Raw genomic sequence first — 20683 nt, forward strand, 5'->3', positions numbered from 1 at the left:
GAACGGTGCGTCTTCTGGAGTGACTCATCCACGGTCATAAAATGGGCAAATAATGAGCAACGGCGATACAAACCCTTCGTAGCACAGAGAGTCGCCGAGATATTGGATTCTACTAGATCATCAGACTGGAAGATGGGTGTCGACAAGCGAAAACGTTGCGGACGAAAGCACTCGCTTGAACACGGAAACTGACTTCAGCCCTTCATCCAGGTGGCTTACCGGACCGAGCTTCCTATCCAAAGAGGAGCACAAGTGGCCGCAATTTCACGATTTGAACCCTTCCGAGGATAAAGAAGAACTTCAACCAAGAGTAATGATGGTAATCAACACGACCGCAGTGATCGACTTCGCGAAATTTTCCTCTTTTACGAAGCTTAAGAGAGTCATGGCTTGGATCATTCGCTTCAAAAATAAATGCAAGCCCATTACTGGAGGGACAACGCATCCGAAAAAATACGGTCTTACTGTGAAAGAGTTGAATTCAGCTGAGCGTTTGATTTGTCGACAAGTTCAGCGAGTAGCGTTCGCCAATGAAATTCATCTACTAAGTAAGGGAGACGTGCCACTAAGAGGCAGCGAACTATTTTCGCTCTCTCCGTACCTCGACGATGATGGAATACTCCGCGTTCGTGGTCGGATAGACGCTGGAAGCTGGATACCTCATGAAATTAAGCGCGCAATAATTTTGCCAAGTGGGCAAATACTGAAAAGACTTATAGTCACCAACGAACATGAGAAAATGATGTATCAAAACAGCGAAGCCACGATATGCCAAATACGTCAAAGGTTCTGGATACCTCGACAACGAAGAGTTCTCCGAAACGTAATCGCTTCTTGTCACTTGTGCAATATAAGGAATGCAAAGCCGGTGCAGCCAATAATGGGACCTCTACCGGAAGATCGACCTACACCATTCGTCAGACCATTACGGGAATGGATTATTTAGGGCCAATAAATGTGACTATAGGACGACGCGTGGAAAAGAGATGGGTAGCGCCTTTCACGTGCCTTACAATACGCGCCATTCATCTCGAGGTGGCACATGACCTGTCCACTGATGCATGCATCCTAGCCATGCGTAATTTCATGAACCGTAGGGGCGTGCCCAAGAGAATCCGATCCGACAACGGAAAGAACTTCGTGGGGGTGGCCAACGACATGAAGCGTTTTTCTGATGTCTTTGACTGTGAAGCGATTCAGTCTGAGCAGTATTCAAAAACCGTAGAGTGGATATTCAACTGTCCGGCCAATCCATCCGAGGGAGGAGTCTGGGAGAGAATGGTCCAGTGCGTAAAGCGAGTGTTGCATCATACGATGAAGAAGGTCGCTCCAAGGGAGTTCACATTGCAAAGTCTTATAGTCGAGGCAGAAAATATAGTAAATTCTCGCCCGCTCACACATCTTCCCATAGACCCAGACCAAGAGGAGCCGCTAACGCCGAATCACTTCCTGCTTGGAAGTGCCAATACAGCTCAAACGGGTGGAGCAGATGAACCGGAAGTAAAGCTGTGTGCCATACGTAGGCAATGGAGGATCGCCAGAGAACTAAGAAAAAGATTCTGGAAAAGATGGGTTTCCGAGTAACTTCCAACTCTTACTCGTCGTACGAAGTGGTGTAATCCCATGAGAAGTGTACAGAAGGGCGACCTAGTTTTTATATGCGACTCGAACGCGCCTAGAAAGGACTGGCGCCGTGGCCGTGTGGAGGAGGTATTTACTGGAGCAGATGGTGAAGTGAGACGAGCAACCGTACGCACAACTGTAGGATTGACACAAAGGCCCGCATCTAAGTTGGCAATTCTTGACATATCTAGTAGTGAACCATAGTGAATTCACGGGGCCGGGGATGTTATGAACAGATCTCAAATACCCTGCAACGTTATGCTACATGGCAACACCACCATTTGTATCAGTTTGCTTTCACACGGCAACACCGCAGTTTTGCCTTATCTAAGCTGTCAGCTGTTAGCATTGAAGCTGAAAAATTTTAACTTGATAAAAAACCGACAGAAAACAGGCCAAGCAGAAGTGGAAACTGCGGTGAGTTTATTAATATTTATTATAATACATTAACTAATTGTAATTGTCACATTTACATATAATCAGAAATAAACGCATTTTAAATGGAGTTGTATTTCAACCGCTTCTGCAAAGGATTCGCAACATTTGTTAACCTCCTCCTTTGGGCACTTTGTAAAGCCTTGCGCCATTTCAGGTTGCTGCTGCAATATGTCAAGTAAGCGGGAAAATTGTTGGCGAGTTCTAACAATTTGTATTTGTATTTGTATTTTATTTGAAAATTTGTTCCTAGCACAAAAATTTTGACAAATTATTTATTTTGACCTATTATAACAATAGATTGTAATTTAATTAGTATACAAATCAATTTTAATAATATACTTACATTTTATTTGTTTAATATCTCTTTTTATTCTAAATTTTTAATGATTTTACTTGTTCCCGCAAACTGATACGCGTCGTAGAAAATTTGTACCATTGTTTACTATATAATTTGGCAGCTTAAATTGAGGTTATGTTGCGAATAGAGTGGAAGGCACTCGAATTCAGTGAAAGAAGGCACTCGAATGGAGTGGAATGAAGAACATTAGGAAGAGCAGAGTCGCATTGGATTAATACACCTTCAATCATTGTATCAATATTAAAGATAACTTTAGAAAAAATAATTAAATACTTGAGTATAAGCAAACGTTTTCTTTCAATTACTGCAATTAAGGTGTCCTAGATGCTATATATTCCAAAATTGTAACATTTTACGTCTGTTTAAAAATTTAACTTGAATTTCCCTAAATATTTCCATAATATGGCCATAAGTGATGTTTGTGTGTGTGTGCTAATTTTGAGCGATCACCCTACAATAATACTGACTATCATCTGATTGTCAGCAATGTCAACCTAACGATCAGCGCCTCATGCAAACTTTCTATCACAAACTTAAGGGGACTTGCGCAAATATGATGTAAACAATTGCGTACGTGTGAATTTTTGTCTCCTTCTTATACACCAACATGGCCTACTAAATAAGTATATAGCCGTACTGCTCACTCTCATTCCTTTTCCTGGATCAGTGCTGGCACTCTAACTATCAAAAAGTGTCATAAATGATAGTTTACTGTAAATATCAGGTTTGACTGTTATGCTATCATAAATGAACATTGTTATATTCCGCCAAAAATAAAATAATACTTTTTGCTTTTTATTTACTTTATTTCATTACGTTTTTAATTTTGTACGTGATAAAAGCATACATGATTCTTATTTGTTTAAAATAAATAGTTTTATAAGAATTCGAGTTCAGAATGTCCAATTTAAATTCAGAAACTAACAAAACAACAGAAGAGCGCTTTCCTCATGCGGAAACACGTTTAAAAATGAATCACCACTAACCACTATTATTTTTCGCGTATTAATTTTTTGAGTGCGCCCCACACATTCCGACAGCTTTTGGTATTTTTTAATATTATTTTCGATTTTTTTTCTTTTAGCATGGAGCTTTGAAATGCTCTCCTTTTCATTTTTTAACGTTGTTTTTATATTGTTTTCGTCGGTTGAAAATGGCGGAATTTATAAAATAACAAAACAACCGTGATAATCATTTGGTTGTCATATGACAGTCAGTAGTGACAACATGATTAAATCGAATAAACTGTTCTCGCATACATAAAATTCCGTTGGAAATTATATATCTGTCTCACATGCATAATGGTATCTGCTGTATGTTATTTTGTTCTGTACCAGGTGTCCGAAGCTTTCCCAGTTTGAGTCCTTTTTCATGATTATAGGATGTCGTTGGGTACATGCGGACATGCGTGAGCGAACAAAGGAACATACATAAATTTGAGTATCAATGTTTACGTCATCGCAGGATCAGCATTGTCAATTACAAGTGTGAGTGTATTAGTAAAACTATCAGCATTTCTTGTAGGGTAGTTGCGCCACTTGGTAAAGTTTACAATAGGGGGACTCATGTAACCGTATAAATGCCTTATAAAGTGTGTAAACGTATAAATTTATCTAGTGCGTAAACGAGCTGTCAAATTTTGTATGAAAAATCATTTACACAATTTGTATAAATTTACGCGCACATTTCATTGTGTAAACGCGGTAAACTCAAAGGAATGCAACCTTTTCATCAGAAATCTCCAACATCAGCAAGTAAAGGCGTTTTAGTTTTGATTTTTCACTTAATCTTGGCATTTTTTAGTTTGTATAACAATCAAAAAAATTTTGTTTGGCAATAATACAGCTGATAAACAATTAAGTTTATCAAGGGTATTACTAGGTGCGTTCATATAACAGCGTGTGTAAATGGATATAATTTTACACCTTATAAGTTTATAGGCTTTCATGAGTTCCCCTAATGATTTGTACGAAACTCTACGATTTAACAGTTCGCGTGTGTACAGTGAAGGCTTTCTACGAATTTCGAACTTACGATTGATTCAGTAAACGTACATTCGTAGAATTTACGAAAATCGAGTATACGATGGATTCAAGAATAGGACTGAATGTTTACATGCGCATTGCGCAATCTTCTTGTGTGATTTGTGATAAGATCCCACAAATCACACTCACAATATTGCGCATTGCGCATGTAAACAAAAGATCAGCTGTTTTTTATGGGCAATTTTTACATTATTTTCCTTTAGCTCTTGTCATACCCAGAGTGCTTTGCACACAGAGTATATTAACTTTGATTGGGTAACGGTTAGTTATACAGGTATAAAGGAATCGATATAGATATAGACTTCCATATATCAAAATCATCAGTATCGAAAAATTTGATTGAGCCATGTCCGTCCGTTCGTCTGTCCGTCTATCCCCTAACACGATAACTTGAGTAAATATTGAGATATCCTCACCAAATTTGGTACACGAGCTTATCTGGACCCAGAATGGATTGGTATTGAAAATGAGCGAAATTGGATGATAACCACGCCCACTTTTTTATATATATAACCTGATTATTTAGTAATTAATACACCTAGAATGTTGAAATTTTACGTGTGGACTGATATTGAGACTTGATAAAAATTAAAAAAAAAAATAAATTTAAAATGGGCACCGCCCACTTGTGATAGATTGAATTTTACAAATATTGATAATCATAAATCAAAAATCGTTAAACCTATCGTAACAAAATTCTGCAGAGAGATTGCCTTTACTGTAAGGAATGCTTTGAACAAAAATTAACGAAATCGGTTAAGGATCACGCCCACTTTTATATAAAAGATTTTTAAACGGGTCGTGGGTGAATAAAACAAGCGATATCTTTGCAAAAAAGAGTTTTATATCAATGATATTTCATTTCCCAAGTGTATTTATAACAGTAAATAGGAAAAACTACAAATTAAAAAAAATGGGCGTGGCAACGCCCCTTTTGTGACTAAGCAATTCGCTAAGTTTCCGGAGCCATAACTCGAAGCAAAATCAACGGATCGTAATAAAATTTGGTACACAACTTTTCCCTATAGCAGGAAATATTTCTAGAAAAAATGGACGAGATCGGTTAAAGCCACGCCCACTTTTATATAAAATATTTTTAAAACGGCCGTAGGCGAAAATAATAAGCTATATCTTAGCGAAAAAAAGCTTTGTATCAATAGAATTTTACTTTCTAAATTGAATTATAATATTAAATTGGAAAACACTCAAATTTTTTTAAATGGATGTGGCCCCGCCCCTTTTATGACTAAGCAATTTTCTATGTTTCGGGAGCCATAACTCGAAGAAAAATTAACATATCGTAATGAAATTGTGTACACATATTTTCCTTATAGCAGAAAATATTTCTACTAAAAATGGACGGGATCGGTTAAAGACCACGGCAACGTAGATATAAAACAAGTTTAAAACGGCCGTAGACTAGAATAATAATATATAACTTAGCAAAAAAATAGTTTTGAATCTTCACTTATCAAGTTTTATTGTAAGAGGAAATGGGGAGACATTTTTTTAAACGGGTGGTGCCAAGTGTTATGTTGAAAAGTAATTTATCTGAAATGAAATGTACAATTGAAGCTCACGCTGAGTATATAATGTTCGGTTACACCCGAACTTAGACACCTTTAATTGTTTTTTTCTCTCTTTCTTTCATTCGCTCAAGCAGTTAAGTGTGACGTAGATGCGCAGAACGAAGCAATTTTGAACTCGTGAATGCACAATCTTCTGTGAGAGATTTGTGGTGATAAGTAACTGCGGTCGAAATACTCGATGCCAAAAAGCATCGAGTATAAAATATCGCTAAAGGGTATCAATCATGATGGAATTATAGAAGGTGGCGCATTGCGCATGTAAACATTATTTTAAAAGCAATTTTTACGCCATTTTCCTTTAGCTCTTGTTTTTTTCTCTCTTTCTTTCATTCGCTGAAGCGATCAAGTGTGACGTAGCTGCGCAGAACGAAGCAATTTTGAACTCGTGAAAGCACAATCTTTAGCTGCAGTCATTGGTGCCGTTTGTCGTATCGCTGTAGTCGTATCCCTAAAGGCTCCATTACTGATACTTAGCATAGACTTGACTTGGCTTGCGAACTGTCACTTACAGTTCTGTTAAATGAACATTGCATGTTACTGATTACTCAAAACTTAGCAACACTTAACTTGACTTAGAAGTCTGTTGAATTTTGATTTTCTATGTAAGTTCTAAGTGACGTTTATATTTTGAGATGCCATTTGTTTGTTTCCATTTCATTTTGACATTTTGTCATACAAATTGACATTTATTTAAAAGTAAATTTCAACGCTGATTATGATGCCAGATTGTATGCGCCAAGTGGAGTATAATCGTGGCTAAGTTGCCAAGTTTACGCCAAGTCAAGTCAAGTCTATGCTAAGTATCAGTAATGGGAGCTTAACGCAATCAGCTATTTATCGTTACGACGGAAACCAAAAACCAATTGGTTGGCTACGATACGGTTACGACCTTAAGCTGCAGACATTGGTGCTTTATCGGTAACCGTATCGGTAACCTTATAACAGCTGATTCGACCAACCTTATGAGAATCAATGCAATCGATTATTGGTGCTGCTAAGGTCGTAACCGTAACGTAGCCAACCAATTGGTTTTTGGTTTACCGTCGTAACGATAAACAGCTGATTACGTTAGGGATACGACTACAGCGATACGACAAACGGCACCAATGACTACAGCTTTAGCGGCACCAATAATCGATTGCATTGATTCCCATAAGGTTGGTCGAATCAGCAGTTATAAGGTTACCGATACGGTTACCGATAAAGCACCATTGTCTGCAGCTTTAAGGCCAAATTAAACTTCCTTAACCCTAACGCCATAGTAGTAACCATACTCATATCCATATTCATCTCCAATGTGATCGATTAATGGTACCTTAACCTAAAAATCGTGAAAATTTCATAAAAATGAAGAAAACGCAAAAAATTAGAAACATATTCCACAAAAAATAAGCCTCTTAGTCAAAACGTATCCAAAACAATAAATAAAATACACAAAAAGTTAATAAATTCACCAACTCAAATATTTTTAGGTTATGGATATGGCGAAAAACCAAAAACCAATTGGTTGGCTATGGTATGGTTATGGCGTTAGCGTTATGGTAAGGCACCATTAATCGATTACATTGATTTCCATAAGGTAGGTTCGATCAGCTGTTTTATCTGGTTATGATTTTATGTTTATAAGTCACCATTAATTAGCCCTTTATGTGTGTGAATTGTGGGTATCAATGAGAGTTGCAAAACTATCGATATTCGGCTTACTCGATATTTTTGATATTTAAGAGGGAGGGTATCGACATATCGCGATATATATCGAATTTTTTTATAGTGAAAGGCGCTTACTCAAGTTAAAAGCAATATCAGGTATATATCAGACATTTATGAAAATACAATATGTACAGGTATATATATATATATGTAATATTGTCTCCATAAATTCGAAACTATCATAAAACACATTCCTCAAAGTTGTCCACGATGGTAGCTTATACAGCGAAACGAGGGTATATACAAAGTTACAATACCCTTTGTCATCCATATGTTTTTTTTTTTATGTAAAAATCAATCTTATTTGGCGAGCTATGTGAATCAAAATTTGCAGTTGTATGCAATCGTTCTAGATGGTGAAACAAATTGGACGTATTACCGTTTTATAACATTTTTTGCAATAGTGGCATATTGCAAAAGTATTACTGATTTTGTCAAAATGGATACATATACGAATCTATATATATAAAAAGAAGTGTACATTTGTGTACATGAAAATTTTAGGAAAGATATGTACATGAAGGATGATGGTTAATTGATTTTGAAATCCCAAATCGGTTTAGCCATTCTTGAGTCATGATTTTTTTTAGAAAAAATTCTGTGTGTCTGTGTGTTACCTATGGAAACGTATTTCCCACACTTCAATCATCACCAAATTTGGCTATAGGTTCCTTCGATCAACACTAAGGTTTTAGGCTAAAAATAATTTCGATATATAAAAGGGGCGTGGCACCTCCCATACAAATGGAATCTTTGGTACTGCATAACTCTGAGGGTATACATGCCAGAACATTGAAATTCAGTAAGGAGTTATATGAGGTCAATCCCTAACACCACCAAGAAAATGTGGAATTGGGAAAAAGGGGGCGTGCCACCTCCCATACATATGGAAAATATTATACTGCATATCTCTGGATGTAGTAATGGTAGGATAATTAGAATTGGTAAGGAGCTACATAGATGACGTTAAGTCCTAACACCTCCAGTAAAATGTTGAATTGGGAAAAAGGGGCGTGACACCTTCCCTACAAATGGGATTTTTCAGAATTATGGCTGCCGTACAAACTTAGGTTATTTTAACACCTAAAGTTTGACTGCATTGTTGAGTTTGTCTGTTATTCTTTTTGGACGTTTAGTAATCTACCGCTGTTAAAAAAATTTGTTAGCTTCAGTCTATCTATGTACATCTATCTATATATATAAAAATTAAATTCTGTGTGTGTGTGTTTCCTATGGAAACGTATTTCCCACACTTCAATCATCACCAAATTTTGGGTATAGGTTCCTTCGATCAAGACGGGGGTTTTTCATATTTCAGAATTAAGAATTTAAAATTAAATTTTTTTTTGGCTATGCGAACGGGCAACCTTAGCTCCCAAAAATGATCATGTATACAAAATCAATGATCGCATTCAAAACCAAATTCCTGGTGAAGTGACGAAATATAAATCGATCGACACAGTTACAGATGAAGATCACATTGTGAATTATACAATTGAATTTCTAAACTCTTTAGAACCACTTGGAATGCCTGCGAAATATTTACTTTGAATATTGGCTCACCAATCATGCTTCTCCGGAATTTAGACCCACCAAAACTGTGCAATGGAACCGGAATTTGCGTTAAGAAATCAGCGGTAAAAGCAAAGGTGAAGATATGCTCATACCACGGATCTCAATGACTCCTACAGATTTACCATTCAATTTTAAGCTCTTATAGTTTCCTGTACGCCTTGCTTTTGCAAATACAATCAACAAAGCACAACGACAATCGCTTACTGTTGCAGGATTAAATTTTAGAGAGTCCATGCTTTTCCCAGGCCAGCTATATGTTGCTTGCTCTAGAGTTGGAATGCCAAAAAATTTGTGTATCTTTGCACCGAACGAAAAACCTCATATGAATTACAATAAGATGCAATAATAAAATGTTTTAAACGAAAATTTCACCAAATATGCGTACAAAATTCAATTCAATTTACAGAACAATAAACTAAATTATCAACATACAAAACAAAAAATAGCGCAACACTCATTCTATCTCGGGCGTTACAACGTACGCCGGGTAAAGCTAGTACATGTATATATGAGTATATAATATGACAAAAATAACGTACTTTTCACATTGAACTTTTGTAAGAATTTTTCAATATTCAGAGCCACCAACTAGTTAGGTATTCATCTAAAATAAACACAAATTTGACATAATGTATGTAATTTTAGGGGGACTCATGATAGCATATAAACTTATAAGGTGTAAAATTATATCCATTTACACACGCGGTTATATGAACGCACCTAGTAATACTCTTGATAAACTTGATTGTTTTTCAGCTATATTATTTCCAAAAAAATTTTTTTGATTGTTATACAAATTAAAAAATACCAAGATTAAGTGAAAAATCAAAACTAAAACGCCTTTACTTGCTGATGTTGGATATTTTTGATGAAAATGCCGTCTGTAATGTCTGCAAGGTTGCATTTCTTTGAGTTTACCGCGTTTACACAATGAAATGTGCGCGTAAATTTATACAAATTAGGGGGACTCATGTAACCGTATAAATGCCTTATAAAGTGTGTAAACGTATAAATTTATCTAGTTTACGCACGAGCTGTCAAATTTTGTATGAAAAATCATTTACACAATTTAGGGGGACTCATGATAGCATATAAACTTATAAGGTGTAAAATTATATCCATTTACACACGCGGTTATATGAACGCACCTAGTAATACTCTTGATAAACTTGATTGTTTTTCAGCTGTATTATTTCCAAAAAAATTTTTTTGATTGTTATACAAATTAAAAAATACCAAGATTAAGTGAAAAATCAAAACTGAAACGCCTTTACTTGCTGATGTTGGAGATTTTTGATGAAAATGCCGTCTGTAATGTCTGTAAGGTTGCATTCCTTTGAGTTTACCGTGTTTACACAATGAAATGTGCGCGTAAATTTATACAAATTAGGGGGACTCATGTAACCGTATAAATGCCTTATAAAGTGTGTAAACGTATAAATTTATCTAGTTTACGCACGAGCTGTCAAATTTTGTATGAAAAATCATTTACACAATTTGTATAAATTTTCATCAGAAATCTCCAACATCAGCAAGTAAAGGCGTTTTAGTTTTAATTTTTCACTTAATCTTGGCATTTTTAATTTGTATAACAATCAAAAAAATTTTGTTTGGCAATAATACAGCTGATAAACAGTCAAGTTTATCAAGAGTATTACTAGGTGCGTTCATATAACCGCGTGTGTAAATTGATATAATTTTACACCTTATAAGTTTATATGCTTTCATGAGTCCCCCTATTGTGTAAACGCGGTAAACTCAAAGGAATGCAACCTTGCAGACATTACAGACGGCATTTTCATCAAAAATCTCCAACATCAGCAAGTAAAGGCGTTTTAGTTTTGATTTTTCACTTAGTCTTGGCATTTTTTAATTTGTGTAACAATCAAAAAATGTTGTTCGGCAATAATACAGCTGATAAACAATCAAGTTTATCAAGAGTATTACTAGGTGCGTTCATATAACAGCGTGTGTAAATGGATATAATTTTACACCTTATAAGTTTATATGCTATCATGAGTCCCCCTAAATTGTGTAAATGATTTTTCATACAAAATTTGACAGCTCGTGCGTAAACTAGATAAATTTATACGTTTACATACTTTATAAGGCATTTATACGGTTACATGAGTCCCACTTTTGTATAAATTTACGCGCACCTTTCATTGTATAAACGCGGTAAACTCAAAGGAATGCAACCTTGCAGACATTACAGACGGCATTTTCATCAAAAATCTCCAACATCAGCAAGTAAAGGCGTTTTAGTTTTGATTTTTCACTTAGTCTTGGCATTTTTTAATTTGTGTAACAATCAAAAAATGTTGTTCGGCAATAATACAGCTGATAAACAATCAAGTTTATCAAGAGTATTACTAGGTGCGTTCATATAACAGCGTGTGTAAATGGATATAATTTTACACCTTATAAGTTTATATGCTATCATGAGTCCCCCTATTGTGTAAATGATTTTTCATACAAAATTTGACAGCTCGTGCGTAAACTAGATAAATTTATACGTTTACACACTTTATAAGGCATTTATACGGTTACATGAGTCCCCCTTTTATTTATTCATGTTTTATTTGTCTTACCAAAGTTTTGGTCGCTGGTAATTCTGCCGCTAGAAAAAGGAATAAGAAATGGGAATACAGTACTCGATATTTAGAAAAAAATCGATAATCGCACCATGAACCTAGTACTCGATGTATCGACTGTTCAATATGGCGGCGCCTATCTTCAGCGGGTGATAGAAAGAGAGACAGAATGAGACAGCGATAGTCAAATATAAATCAGGTGATCCAATCACTTTGGAATTTTGACGTTTATGCAGAAGATATCACACATTGTGAATGATGACAAAGTGTGATCTCTTATCTGTCAACTGCCTGACAGGCTGTTCAATATGGCTACTTTTCAGCGTTTTGACAGGCTGTTCAATATGGCGGCGCCTATCTTCAGCGGGTGATAGAAAGAGATACAGAATGAGACAGCGATAGTCAAATACGAATCAGGTGATCCAATCACTTTGGAATTTTGACGTTGGTGCCGCTAAGGTCGTAACCGTATCATAGCCAACCAATTCGGTTTTGGTTTACCGTCGTAACGATAAACAGCTGATACGTTAGGGATACGGAAACAGCGATACGACATACGGCACCAATGACTCCGGCCATTGTGAATGATGACAAAGTGTGTTATCTTATCTGTTAACTGCCTGACAGGCTGTTCAATATGGCTACTTTTAAGCGTTTTGACAGGCTGTTCAATATGGCGGCGCTTATCTTCAGCGGGTGATAGAAAGAGATACAGAATGAGACAGCGATAGTCATTTACAAATCAGGTGATCCAATCACTTTGAAATTTTGACGTTTATGCAGAAGATATCACACTTAGTCATCATTCACAATGACTCCGGCTTTAGTCATCATTCACAATGCTCATCACGTTTCTTTGACTTGGCCAAGTAGGGTGGTGGGAGGATTTGTATTATTTTCACTGGTATTGCAATAGTAGAAATGTTTACATTATCAATACAACTACGTAGAATAATTCAAAAATCAACAAATTGCATCAATACAGTACGCCACTTAGTTGTGCTCGGTATTGAAACATCCTGTGATGATACCGGAATTGCGATACTCACTGAAAACGGCAAAGTGCTTGGCAATGTTTTGAACTCACAGCAGAAGTTCCATATACGGTGAATATTTTATAGAATTTGTTTATAACTCGCAACTCAAAACACTTATTTGCATGGAAGGTATGGCGGTATTATACCTCCACGCGCAGAGTACTTACATCGCATGAAAATTGTAGAAGTTTTTGAACGGTGCTTGCAAGAGGCACAAATGGCCCCCGAACAACTTGATGCCGTTGCTGTTACCACGAGACCAGGTTCATGTAAAATTAATTTAATATAAGTACTCAATGCCAATTACATATTTCGACATATTCACAGGTCTTCCGCTTAGTTTGATTGTAGGTTTGCGCTTTGCCAAGCATATTGCTCGAAAATATAAAAAACCTTTGGTGCCCGTACATCATATGGAGGCACACGGTTTACAAGCACGCATGGAGCAAAGCATAGGATATCCATTTTTATGTTTACTCATAAGTGGCGGGCATTGCCAATTGGCATTCGTGCGTAGCCCAACAGAATTCGCTTTACTGGGCCAAGCATTGGATGATGCACCCGGTGAGGCTTTTGACAAAATTGCACGTCGCTTACGCTTGCCTCTCTTACCAAAGTATAGTTATTGGAATGGTGGTCAAGCAATTGAGGATGCTGCGAAGAACGCGCTTAATCCCGCAGCCTTCGAATTTCCATTGCCATTGGCTCATTATCGTGATTGTAACTTTAGCTTTGCGGGCATTAAAAATAATGCATTTCGTAACATACGCAATGCAGAGCGTTTACAAGGTTGGTACTTCGTTTAGAAGAAAATAAGGGAACTTAAGTTATAACTTCTCGCACAGGTACACCACCGGATGGCATCATCCACAACTATCAGGACTTCTGTGCTGGTTTGCTGGGCGCTGTAAGTCGTCATTTAATGAATCGCACACAACGCGCACTCCAGTTTACTCTCCCCTGGTTTGAAGATGGGCCACGTTCTTTAGTTGTATCGGGTGGTGTTGCAAATAATGACTTTATCTTTGAGGATCTCACACATTTGGCTGCACATTTCGATTGCCAGACATATCGCCCATCTAAGAAATATTGTTCTGATAATGGTGCTATGATAGCCTGGAATGGTATTGAACAGATCAAACAAAATGCGTCGTGTTTGCGTTGGGACTATGATGAGTTGGATGTGTGTGGGAAAGCGCCGTTGGGCGTGAATATGTTGGATGCTGTAGCTCAAGCCAAACTTAAATGCAAGTGGATTCAAGCGTCCCATTGGCGAAAAGGTTGTGATAATGTGATAATAGCGTAATAAGAAATGGAAACGTATAACTAAAGTTGAAATCTAGTTCAACCACGTTATCGTTCGTATCCTTACGTAATTCGTGTTTTTTTTTTCATTTTTTATAAATAATAAATGAAATGAAATTACTTGCTTGGTTCAAGTTTCGAAAAGTTAAAGTTATTTGCAAACTAAGAATAGCATTCTTAATGTAGAATCTGCTGCCGCAATTAACTTATAAGCTTGCCAATTTTATGAAGGGAAATCATATACGCGTACTGTTCCTGTTTTAGCGATAAAGATTTTCTCCGAAGGTTATGGGGAGTGTTATCGATGTTGACGGTTCGTTTATATTTTCTAAAAAATAAGTTTTCATCTCGTCGACATGTGAAAAAAGTTCTTTTCGCTTCAAATAAAATATCTGGAAAAGAAATATTTTATTTGAAGCGAACAGAATTTCTTCACCAAGGAATTGTTACACGAACAACGCTACTGTAAACCTTAAAAATACAAATAATATTAAATTTTAATTTGTAATTTGTAGTGTTACAATTTTATTTTTTATTCAATATCTGAAATCATTAATTATAATGTCTATAACTAAAGTAATGTAAAAATTGATAATATATATATATATATATATATAAAAATATTAAAAATGCATTATTAGTTCACAATTTAATGTCGAACTACAATCCTTTTTTTTGTTGATGTTATATTATTTTTGTTGTAAGTATTTTTGTTTCTGATTAGTTTTATTTTTTTATAATTGTTTAAAGTTTGTTTTGTTGTCGCTGTGGTTGTGGTATGATCTGCATTTTTTATGCATACTTGAATTATTAAATTTAAATGTTTCAGTAACTTGAATATATATTTTGTTTTGAATTCATTGTGCCTTTCTAACCTAGGGGTCTGCCATACCACGATTCAGAGCAGCCCCCTTCATTCATAAAGCATATATATATATATGTATTTACTGATTTTTTATTTTAATTTTCGCTCTACCGTATATAATATATATATTTTCTTTATATTATTATTTAAAAATATCAAAATGTATTCGGGAATTATACAATGTTTTACTTGGGTAATCAATCATTACTGTCGATTTTATTTTTGAACAAAAGAAATGTGTATTTATTGCTATTATATTTCGTTTTTGTGTTTACATGTACATATGTTTAGACAGACCCTTTCCTTTTCACGAAAAATGCAGTTCTCGGCACTAACTAAATTTTTCTGTATCATGTTTACGCCAATCAATCCTTGCACTTAACTTTTCATTTAACACACTACAAAAAGTAGAATTGTTTGTTTCTCAATACGACAAGCGTTTATAAAATTCAGTTTAATTTGTTGGCATATGCGTATAGATTAGTCGAATGAAAACTTATGCAATTGAATATTAATGTTGTTGTTGTGGCGTATTTTGCTTAATTTTTTAATGCCATTAATAAATAAAATACATAAAAATTATAAAAATTTGCACTTCCTTTTCTTGGATGGTTCTGGTGGCTCCAACGCTGCTAAAATGGCCTCATCAAAAACGTTCTTCAAACCTTTCTGTAAATTACAATAATCACAAATTAAAAACAACATATATATCAATTCAAAGCCGTAACTAACCTGTGTTAAAGCAGAGCATTCCACATATTTAACCGCTTTCAATTCCTTTGCTAATTTTTCACCCTGTTCCATGGTAATAGGTTTCTGTTTATTTTTGGCCAATTTCTCCAAGGTGCTGCTCTCGTCACGTAAATCAATTTGTGTTCCAACCAAGAGGAAAGGAGTCTTTTGACAATGATGCGTAATTTCTGGCACCCACTAGAAGCATACGCTCGTTTTAATTTATAAAACACAGTAAATTCTTCTCAAACTTACCTTTTCCTTAACATTCTCAAATGAACTGGGGCTGACTACTGAAAAACAGACAAGAAAAACATCTGTTTGTGGATAGGACAGCGGACGTAAACGATCATAATCCTCTTGACCGGCCGTATCGAAAAGGCCTAGAGTGTAGGGCTCACCACCGATCATCACTGTTACAGCATAATTATCGAATACGGTGGGCACATACTCCGATGGAAATTTGTTGGTCGTATAGGAGATGAGCAGACAAGTCTTACCCACGGCACCATCACCGACGACAACACACTTAATCGTTTGCATAATTCGCTTTTTTGTTTTTTTACGTTCGGCGCCGCAGTTGAATAATCTGGAAGGGATTAAAATAAAACGATGAATTTTTACGAATTTATGCAATGAAAACGATGTCACGATTCTGAAGAAATCTTCACGTCTTTTAGGGACGACCCAATTGACTGGAATGTATGTAGCGTACACGGTACAGAATCCTAAGATGATGCGATTCACTTTTTTATACATGGTGCTGGCTGAAATTAAACTGTAACAGTTCATATCGTCTACGGGAGCGGCGAAAAATATACTTTCTGTTTTTCTTAGCAAATAAGCCTTTTTTGCAAAATTACAGAGATTTGTCCTAGCACCGAAACCAGGGCTGATCTGCCTGTTATTTTTACCTTCCGTTAACCTCTAAGTTCCATTGCGTCACCTTTAAGGGTGTTCTCGCTTCTCAAGCATGGTCTTCCACCTGGCCGGGTTAAACGATGTTTGAAGGCCACCATGGTTAGTGAGCCTTTGTAACTTCTATGAACCTATTGTGGAGCGCTTTCTCAGAAAACTATCAAGTCAAATTCCTCCCTTCCCGAAGGCTTTGGGGAGTGTTATCGATGTAATGGTCTTTTGCCGGATACAGATCCGGTACGCTCCGGTACCACAGGCCCATTAGGGTGCTAGCCCGACCATTTCGGAAACGATTTATGTGGCCACATTAAACCTTCAGGCCATTGCCCCCCCCCCCCCCCCCCCCCCCCCCCCCTCAAGATCCTCATGGAGGCCAGAGCCTCGTCTGTTAGTGAAACAGGATTCGCCGCCGATAGGTGACGTTGACAAGTGGGTTTGGAGAAGCTATATATTGCGCTGGTAACCCGAAGGGTTGGGCTACACAGCCCTTTGAACCTGGTATTTTAGTCGCCTCTTACGACAGACATAGAAATAAGTAATTTTAATAATGAATTGTATATAGTAATTTAAGTTTTAGGCCTAAACAGCCGTAATAATAAATAAATTATACTAAATCAATTCCTGGGTCAGCAATTGTATTTAGTAATTATGCTCTCTTTGTGGACAGAGGGTGGGGTTGTTGAAAATAATGTTTTTCCAATCACCTCCTGTTTAATCGACAATTATTGGGATTGTGCGGTCGGTAACTTATTGACAGTCAATTTTTATGGCAGTATATAAGTATCATTATTTTGATGTGTGCAATTTGGCAAACGATCTGCTACTATAAAAACATGCGCAGCGTAGCCGCCGTTCTATAATGGAGTACTATGACTCAAAAAGCTTTGCATATTGATAAGCCCAAAATAGTTGCAGCGTTCGCTCTCGTCGATTTCTGCAATGACTTCACGACTTTTGCTCATATGCATGCAATAATCAAGTTCCTCCCCCGGCCTTTCCTACAATGCAATCACCAAACGACAAAACACAACATAAGAACTTCACCGCTGATGTAATGCATGAAAATAACGGCGAAGTCGGAAGCACTGCTGCCTCTATGCCGTGCTTTTCGTTTTTCTTCCGCCTAAACAAAAACTTGTTTTTCGGAATTTAGCATTTTTCATATTTTATAAATAAAAAAAACGCTATATTTGAGCACATAAAATTAATACGTTTGCTGCTCATTTGGTAGACAATTGGAGTTAATTTAGGAAATGCGGCTTTTTGTTATAATTTTACTTTTTTTATCGCATTCTTTTGATTTTACATTGCTCCGCAATTACAGCCGCTGTTAGCTTTCTTACTCCGCCTCTTATTACTTGACTCTAATGTTCAAAACTTCCAACCAGGCACTTCGTATACTCGAACGCACCATCGTCATTGTACAGGTCTACAAGTAGGATATGTAGCAGCATGCACATACACAGCCACGCTCACCTGATAAAATGCTTGTTCTTGTTCGTTTTTTTTGTGGATGCTATTTGGCACTGTTGTACTTCTTAGGACCAAACAAAGTTTAGTATCTGCTATCGAAAACTGCTTAAAATTTTTTTTTCTTATATTACAAAGAAATATACTTATTTACTTTCAAAACGAGCACTTAATTACATCTCTCTTTAATAACCATAATATTTTGGACAATTTTAATTAACAAATTGTGATACTTTTTTACGGGGACGATTGTTAAAACACGACCAAAACCGTCGGGGGGAGGTATTAATAGACGCGTTTTTGCCTCGCTTCCAATAATTCGAATACTTTTTCTCTTCGGACTATTGACAACACGACAAAACGCGTCTATTCATTTTTCTTTCCGCTTTTTTGGACGGGTTATTGCAGTCGACCTCGGTTTCAAACTGTTTTTCGCGGAGAACTTTTGAACGGGTAGAAACACTTAACTCCCGTGTTTGTATTCTTAATACTGAAATAACTACGCGTCCTCAGATACCCCAATTGAAGACTTTTTGATAATTTTCTGAAGGACCCACATGGGTGCACTTAAAATTTCCTACTAAATTCGTTAAAAGAAATTTACCATCACAGCAACCCATATCTGATATTCCGATCCCTTTTTTGCTTTCCTGTGTCGCTTTCGACGAAGCAACCCCGGTAATTTTGACACTTCGTTCAGTGTCAAAACTCATGTTCCACGCAGGTTCCACTGGGTTCCACGCTAGTTTGACACTGACCGAAGTGTCAAACTGCCGTGTGTTAGAAAGGGAAAGAAATTGTTTTCCCTCTCATACATATCATACTTGTAAACCTGTACAATGCACCATCGTCATCATCGTTTTGCACCCTGTGTCACACATAGCACCATCACTTTTCACTAGCAAGAATTTTCTCTTCTTTTTGTAATTTTCTAACAAATTATATGGGAACCGGAACATTTTTATTTTGTTTTTTAATTAACGAATTTGCATTAAGATTTCGCAGATCATATTTTTGTGCAATTTACTTACATATTTTTTATAAAATCAGAAAATTTTAACTGGGGCTGGGCTTTATGAAATAATTTGTCCACTTCTATTCAAGCCTACTTCAACATATACGACAGCGCTGTCTTTTGTTCTCAGGGTTGCTTCGCAAGAAAAGTGTTTTGTTTGGAAGTGCTTCAATCATTCGATAGACATGGTTGATTGACGTGATATTCTCTTGTCCGGAATTAAAAACGACAGGAAAACACTCAAATAATTTCGGATAATGCAGTAGATAGATATACGGCCAAAATGGGTACGGGGCTTACATATATACTCCAAGGCGAATCCATACCAGGTGGTGGCAAAGCGAATTTCATTTCATTTCATTTCATTTCATTTATTTATAACGGCAAAAAAGCCTAATTCATAAATTAAATTATATTACAATTTACTATCTTATTACTAAGGTTTTACAATATTCATAAAGTTTTGCTTTAAAAGCTCCGATTTCATTACAACTTTTCAACCAATTAGCCGTACAGAAGAAAGTCAAATCATAGAAAATTTTAATTGATTTCGATTAACTGACATATTAAAGTACAAGGCGGTGTTTGAAAATAAGAAGCAATCAGCTGTTGAGATAACAACACCTGATACTGAATTCGCCATGATATACATCAGGCATGCTTAACCAACGAACCGATATCATTTCGTTACGATAATTAACGTTAATAAACGAAACAAAGTCATTTCGTTTCGTTTATTAACGTTAAGAACGTCAAATTAACAAAATGATTTCGTTTCGTTTTCTGCCATATCAAAACGAAATCAAATCGTTTATGTTGACTATTAATTTCAAACTATGCTGGCAAAGCTGATTGATGGCGGAGTCATTAAAGGTGAAAGCATTAGCCAAGCTGATTGCAACTTTTCACATGAATTTTGACAGTACGAACATTTCTCAGAGTATTTTTGACATTACCACCAACGAATTACACAAACAAATTACATGGAGTTTGTGTGTGTATGTGCGCTCGTTGTTACCACCTTACGGCTTCACCATGGCTATAGCATTGCCAGCACAATTCAAACATAAAGTATCACGTTTTTGTTAGCGTTTTTAACGTTAACGAAAGCTTTTCGTTTCGGTTAAAAACGAGATACAATTTATCTTGATAATTTCTTTATCGATAATATTCCGAAGTGTTTCAACGGAAACGGTGGAAATTTTTTGATAAACGATTAGCTTAACGTTAAGGTGCATCCCTGATATACATATAGCGAGATTATTACACTGACATATGGTTTTGATTTAAGGGCCAATTAATACTCAGCCCTATTCTTGAATCCATCGTAGAAAATCTACGAATACAACCCTCCGCTACGAATACGAAGAATTTGCTATCACTGAACTCATGTGAAACCGAAAAAAGTG

General features: G+C 36.3%; 2 protein-coding genes across 5 annotated transcripts; one reads left to right on the forward strand and one right to left on the reverse strand.

Annotated features, from left to right (window-relative positions):
* Positions 1-12765: 12765 nt before the first annotated feature.
* Positions 12766-15727, forward strand: Tcs4 (Threonyl-carbamoyl synthesis 4). Of its 2 annotated transcripts, none has more exons than XM_067780717.1 (4): positions 12766-13038; positions 13099-13238; positions 13297-13758; positions 13815-15727. In XM_067780717.1, the coding sequence occupies exons 1-4, from the start codon at positions 12854-12856 to the stop codon at positions 14273-14275; spliced, it is 1248 nt and encodes a 415-aa protein (XP_067636818.1). In that variant the 5' UTR covers positions 12766-12853; the 3' UTR covers positions 14276-15727. The 2 variants fall into 2 exon arrangements, with proteins under 2 accessions (XP_067636818.1, XP_067636819.1); XM_067780718.1 differs by having other exon boundaries at positions 13099-13232.
* Cdc42 (Cell division cycle 42) lies at positions 14798-19441 on the reverse strand. 3 transcript variants are annotated; one of them, XM_067780719.1, is made up of 4 exons: positions 19291-19441; positions 16127-16460; positions 15872-16069; positions 14798-15808 (listed from the first exon to the last, which is right to left on the reverse strand). In XM_067780719.1, exons 2-4 carry the CDS (start codon positions 16412-16414, stop codon positions 15719-15721), a joined length of 576 nt encoding a protein of 191 aa, XP_067636820.1. In that variant the 5' UTR covers positions 16415-16460; positions 19291-19441; the 3' UTR covers positions 14798-15718. The 3 variants fall into 3 exon arrangements, with proteins under 3 accessions (XP_067636820.1, XP_067636821.1, XP_067636822.1); XM_067780720.1 differs by lacking the exon at positions 19291-19441 and adding an exon at positions 18068-18218; XM_067780721.1 differs by lacking the exon at positions 19291-19441 and adding an exon at positions 18096-18177.
* Positions 19442-20683: the final 1242 nt, after the last annotated feature.

The sequence above is a fragment of the Eurosta solidaginis genome, chromosome 4, assembly GCF_040869045.1.
Source record: "Eurosta solidaginis isolate ZX-2024a chromosome 4, ASM4086904v1, whole genome shotgun sequence".
Lineage (NCBI taxonomy): Eukaryota > Metazoa > Arthropoda > Insecta > Diptera > Tephritidae > Eurosta > Eurosta solidaginis.

Excerpts from the sequence above, each read along its gene's own strand:
- Cdc42 (XM_067780719.1), bottom strand. The coding sequence starts at position 16,414 with ATGCAAACGATTAAGTGTGTTGTCGTCGGTGATGGTGCCGTGGGTAAG. Across the intron at positions 16,070-16,126 it reads TTGAGAATGTTAAGGAAAAG|TGGGTGCCAGAAATTACGCA; the intron begins GTAAGTTTGAGA and ends GTATGCTTCTAG. Across the intron at positions 15,809-15,871 it reads AATGCTCTGCTTTAACACAG|AAAGGTTTGAAGAACGTTTT; the intron begins GTTAGTTACGGC and ends TGTAATTTACAG.
- Tcs4 (XM_067780717.1), top strand. The coding sequence starts at position 12,854 with ATGTTTACATTATCAATACAACTACGTAGAATAATTCAAAAATCAACA. Across the intron at positions 13,239-13,296 it reads TACCACGAGACCAGGTTCAT|GTCTTCCGCTTAGTTTGATT; the intron begins GTAAAATTAATT and ends ACATATTCACAG. Across the intron at positions 13,759-13,814 it reads CAATGCAGAGCGTTTACAAG|GTACACCACCGGATGGCATC; the intron begins GTTGGTACTTCG and ends CTTCTCGCACAG.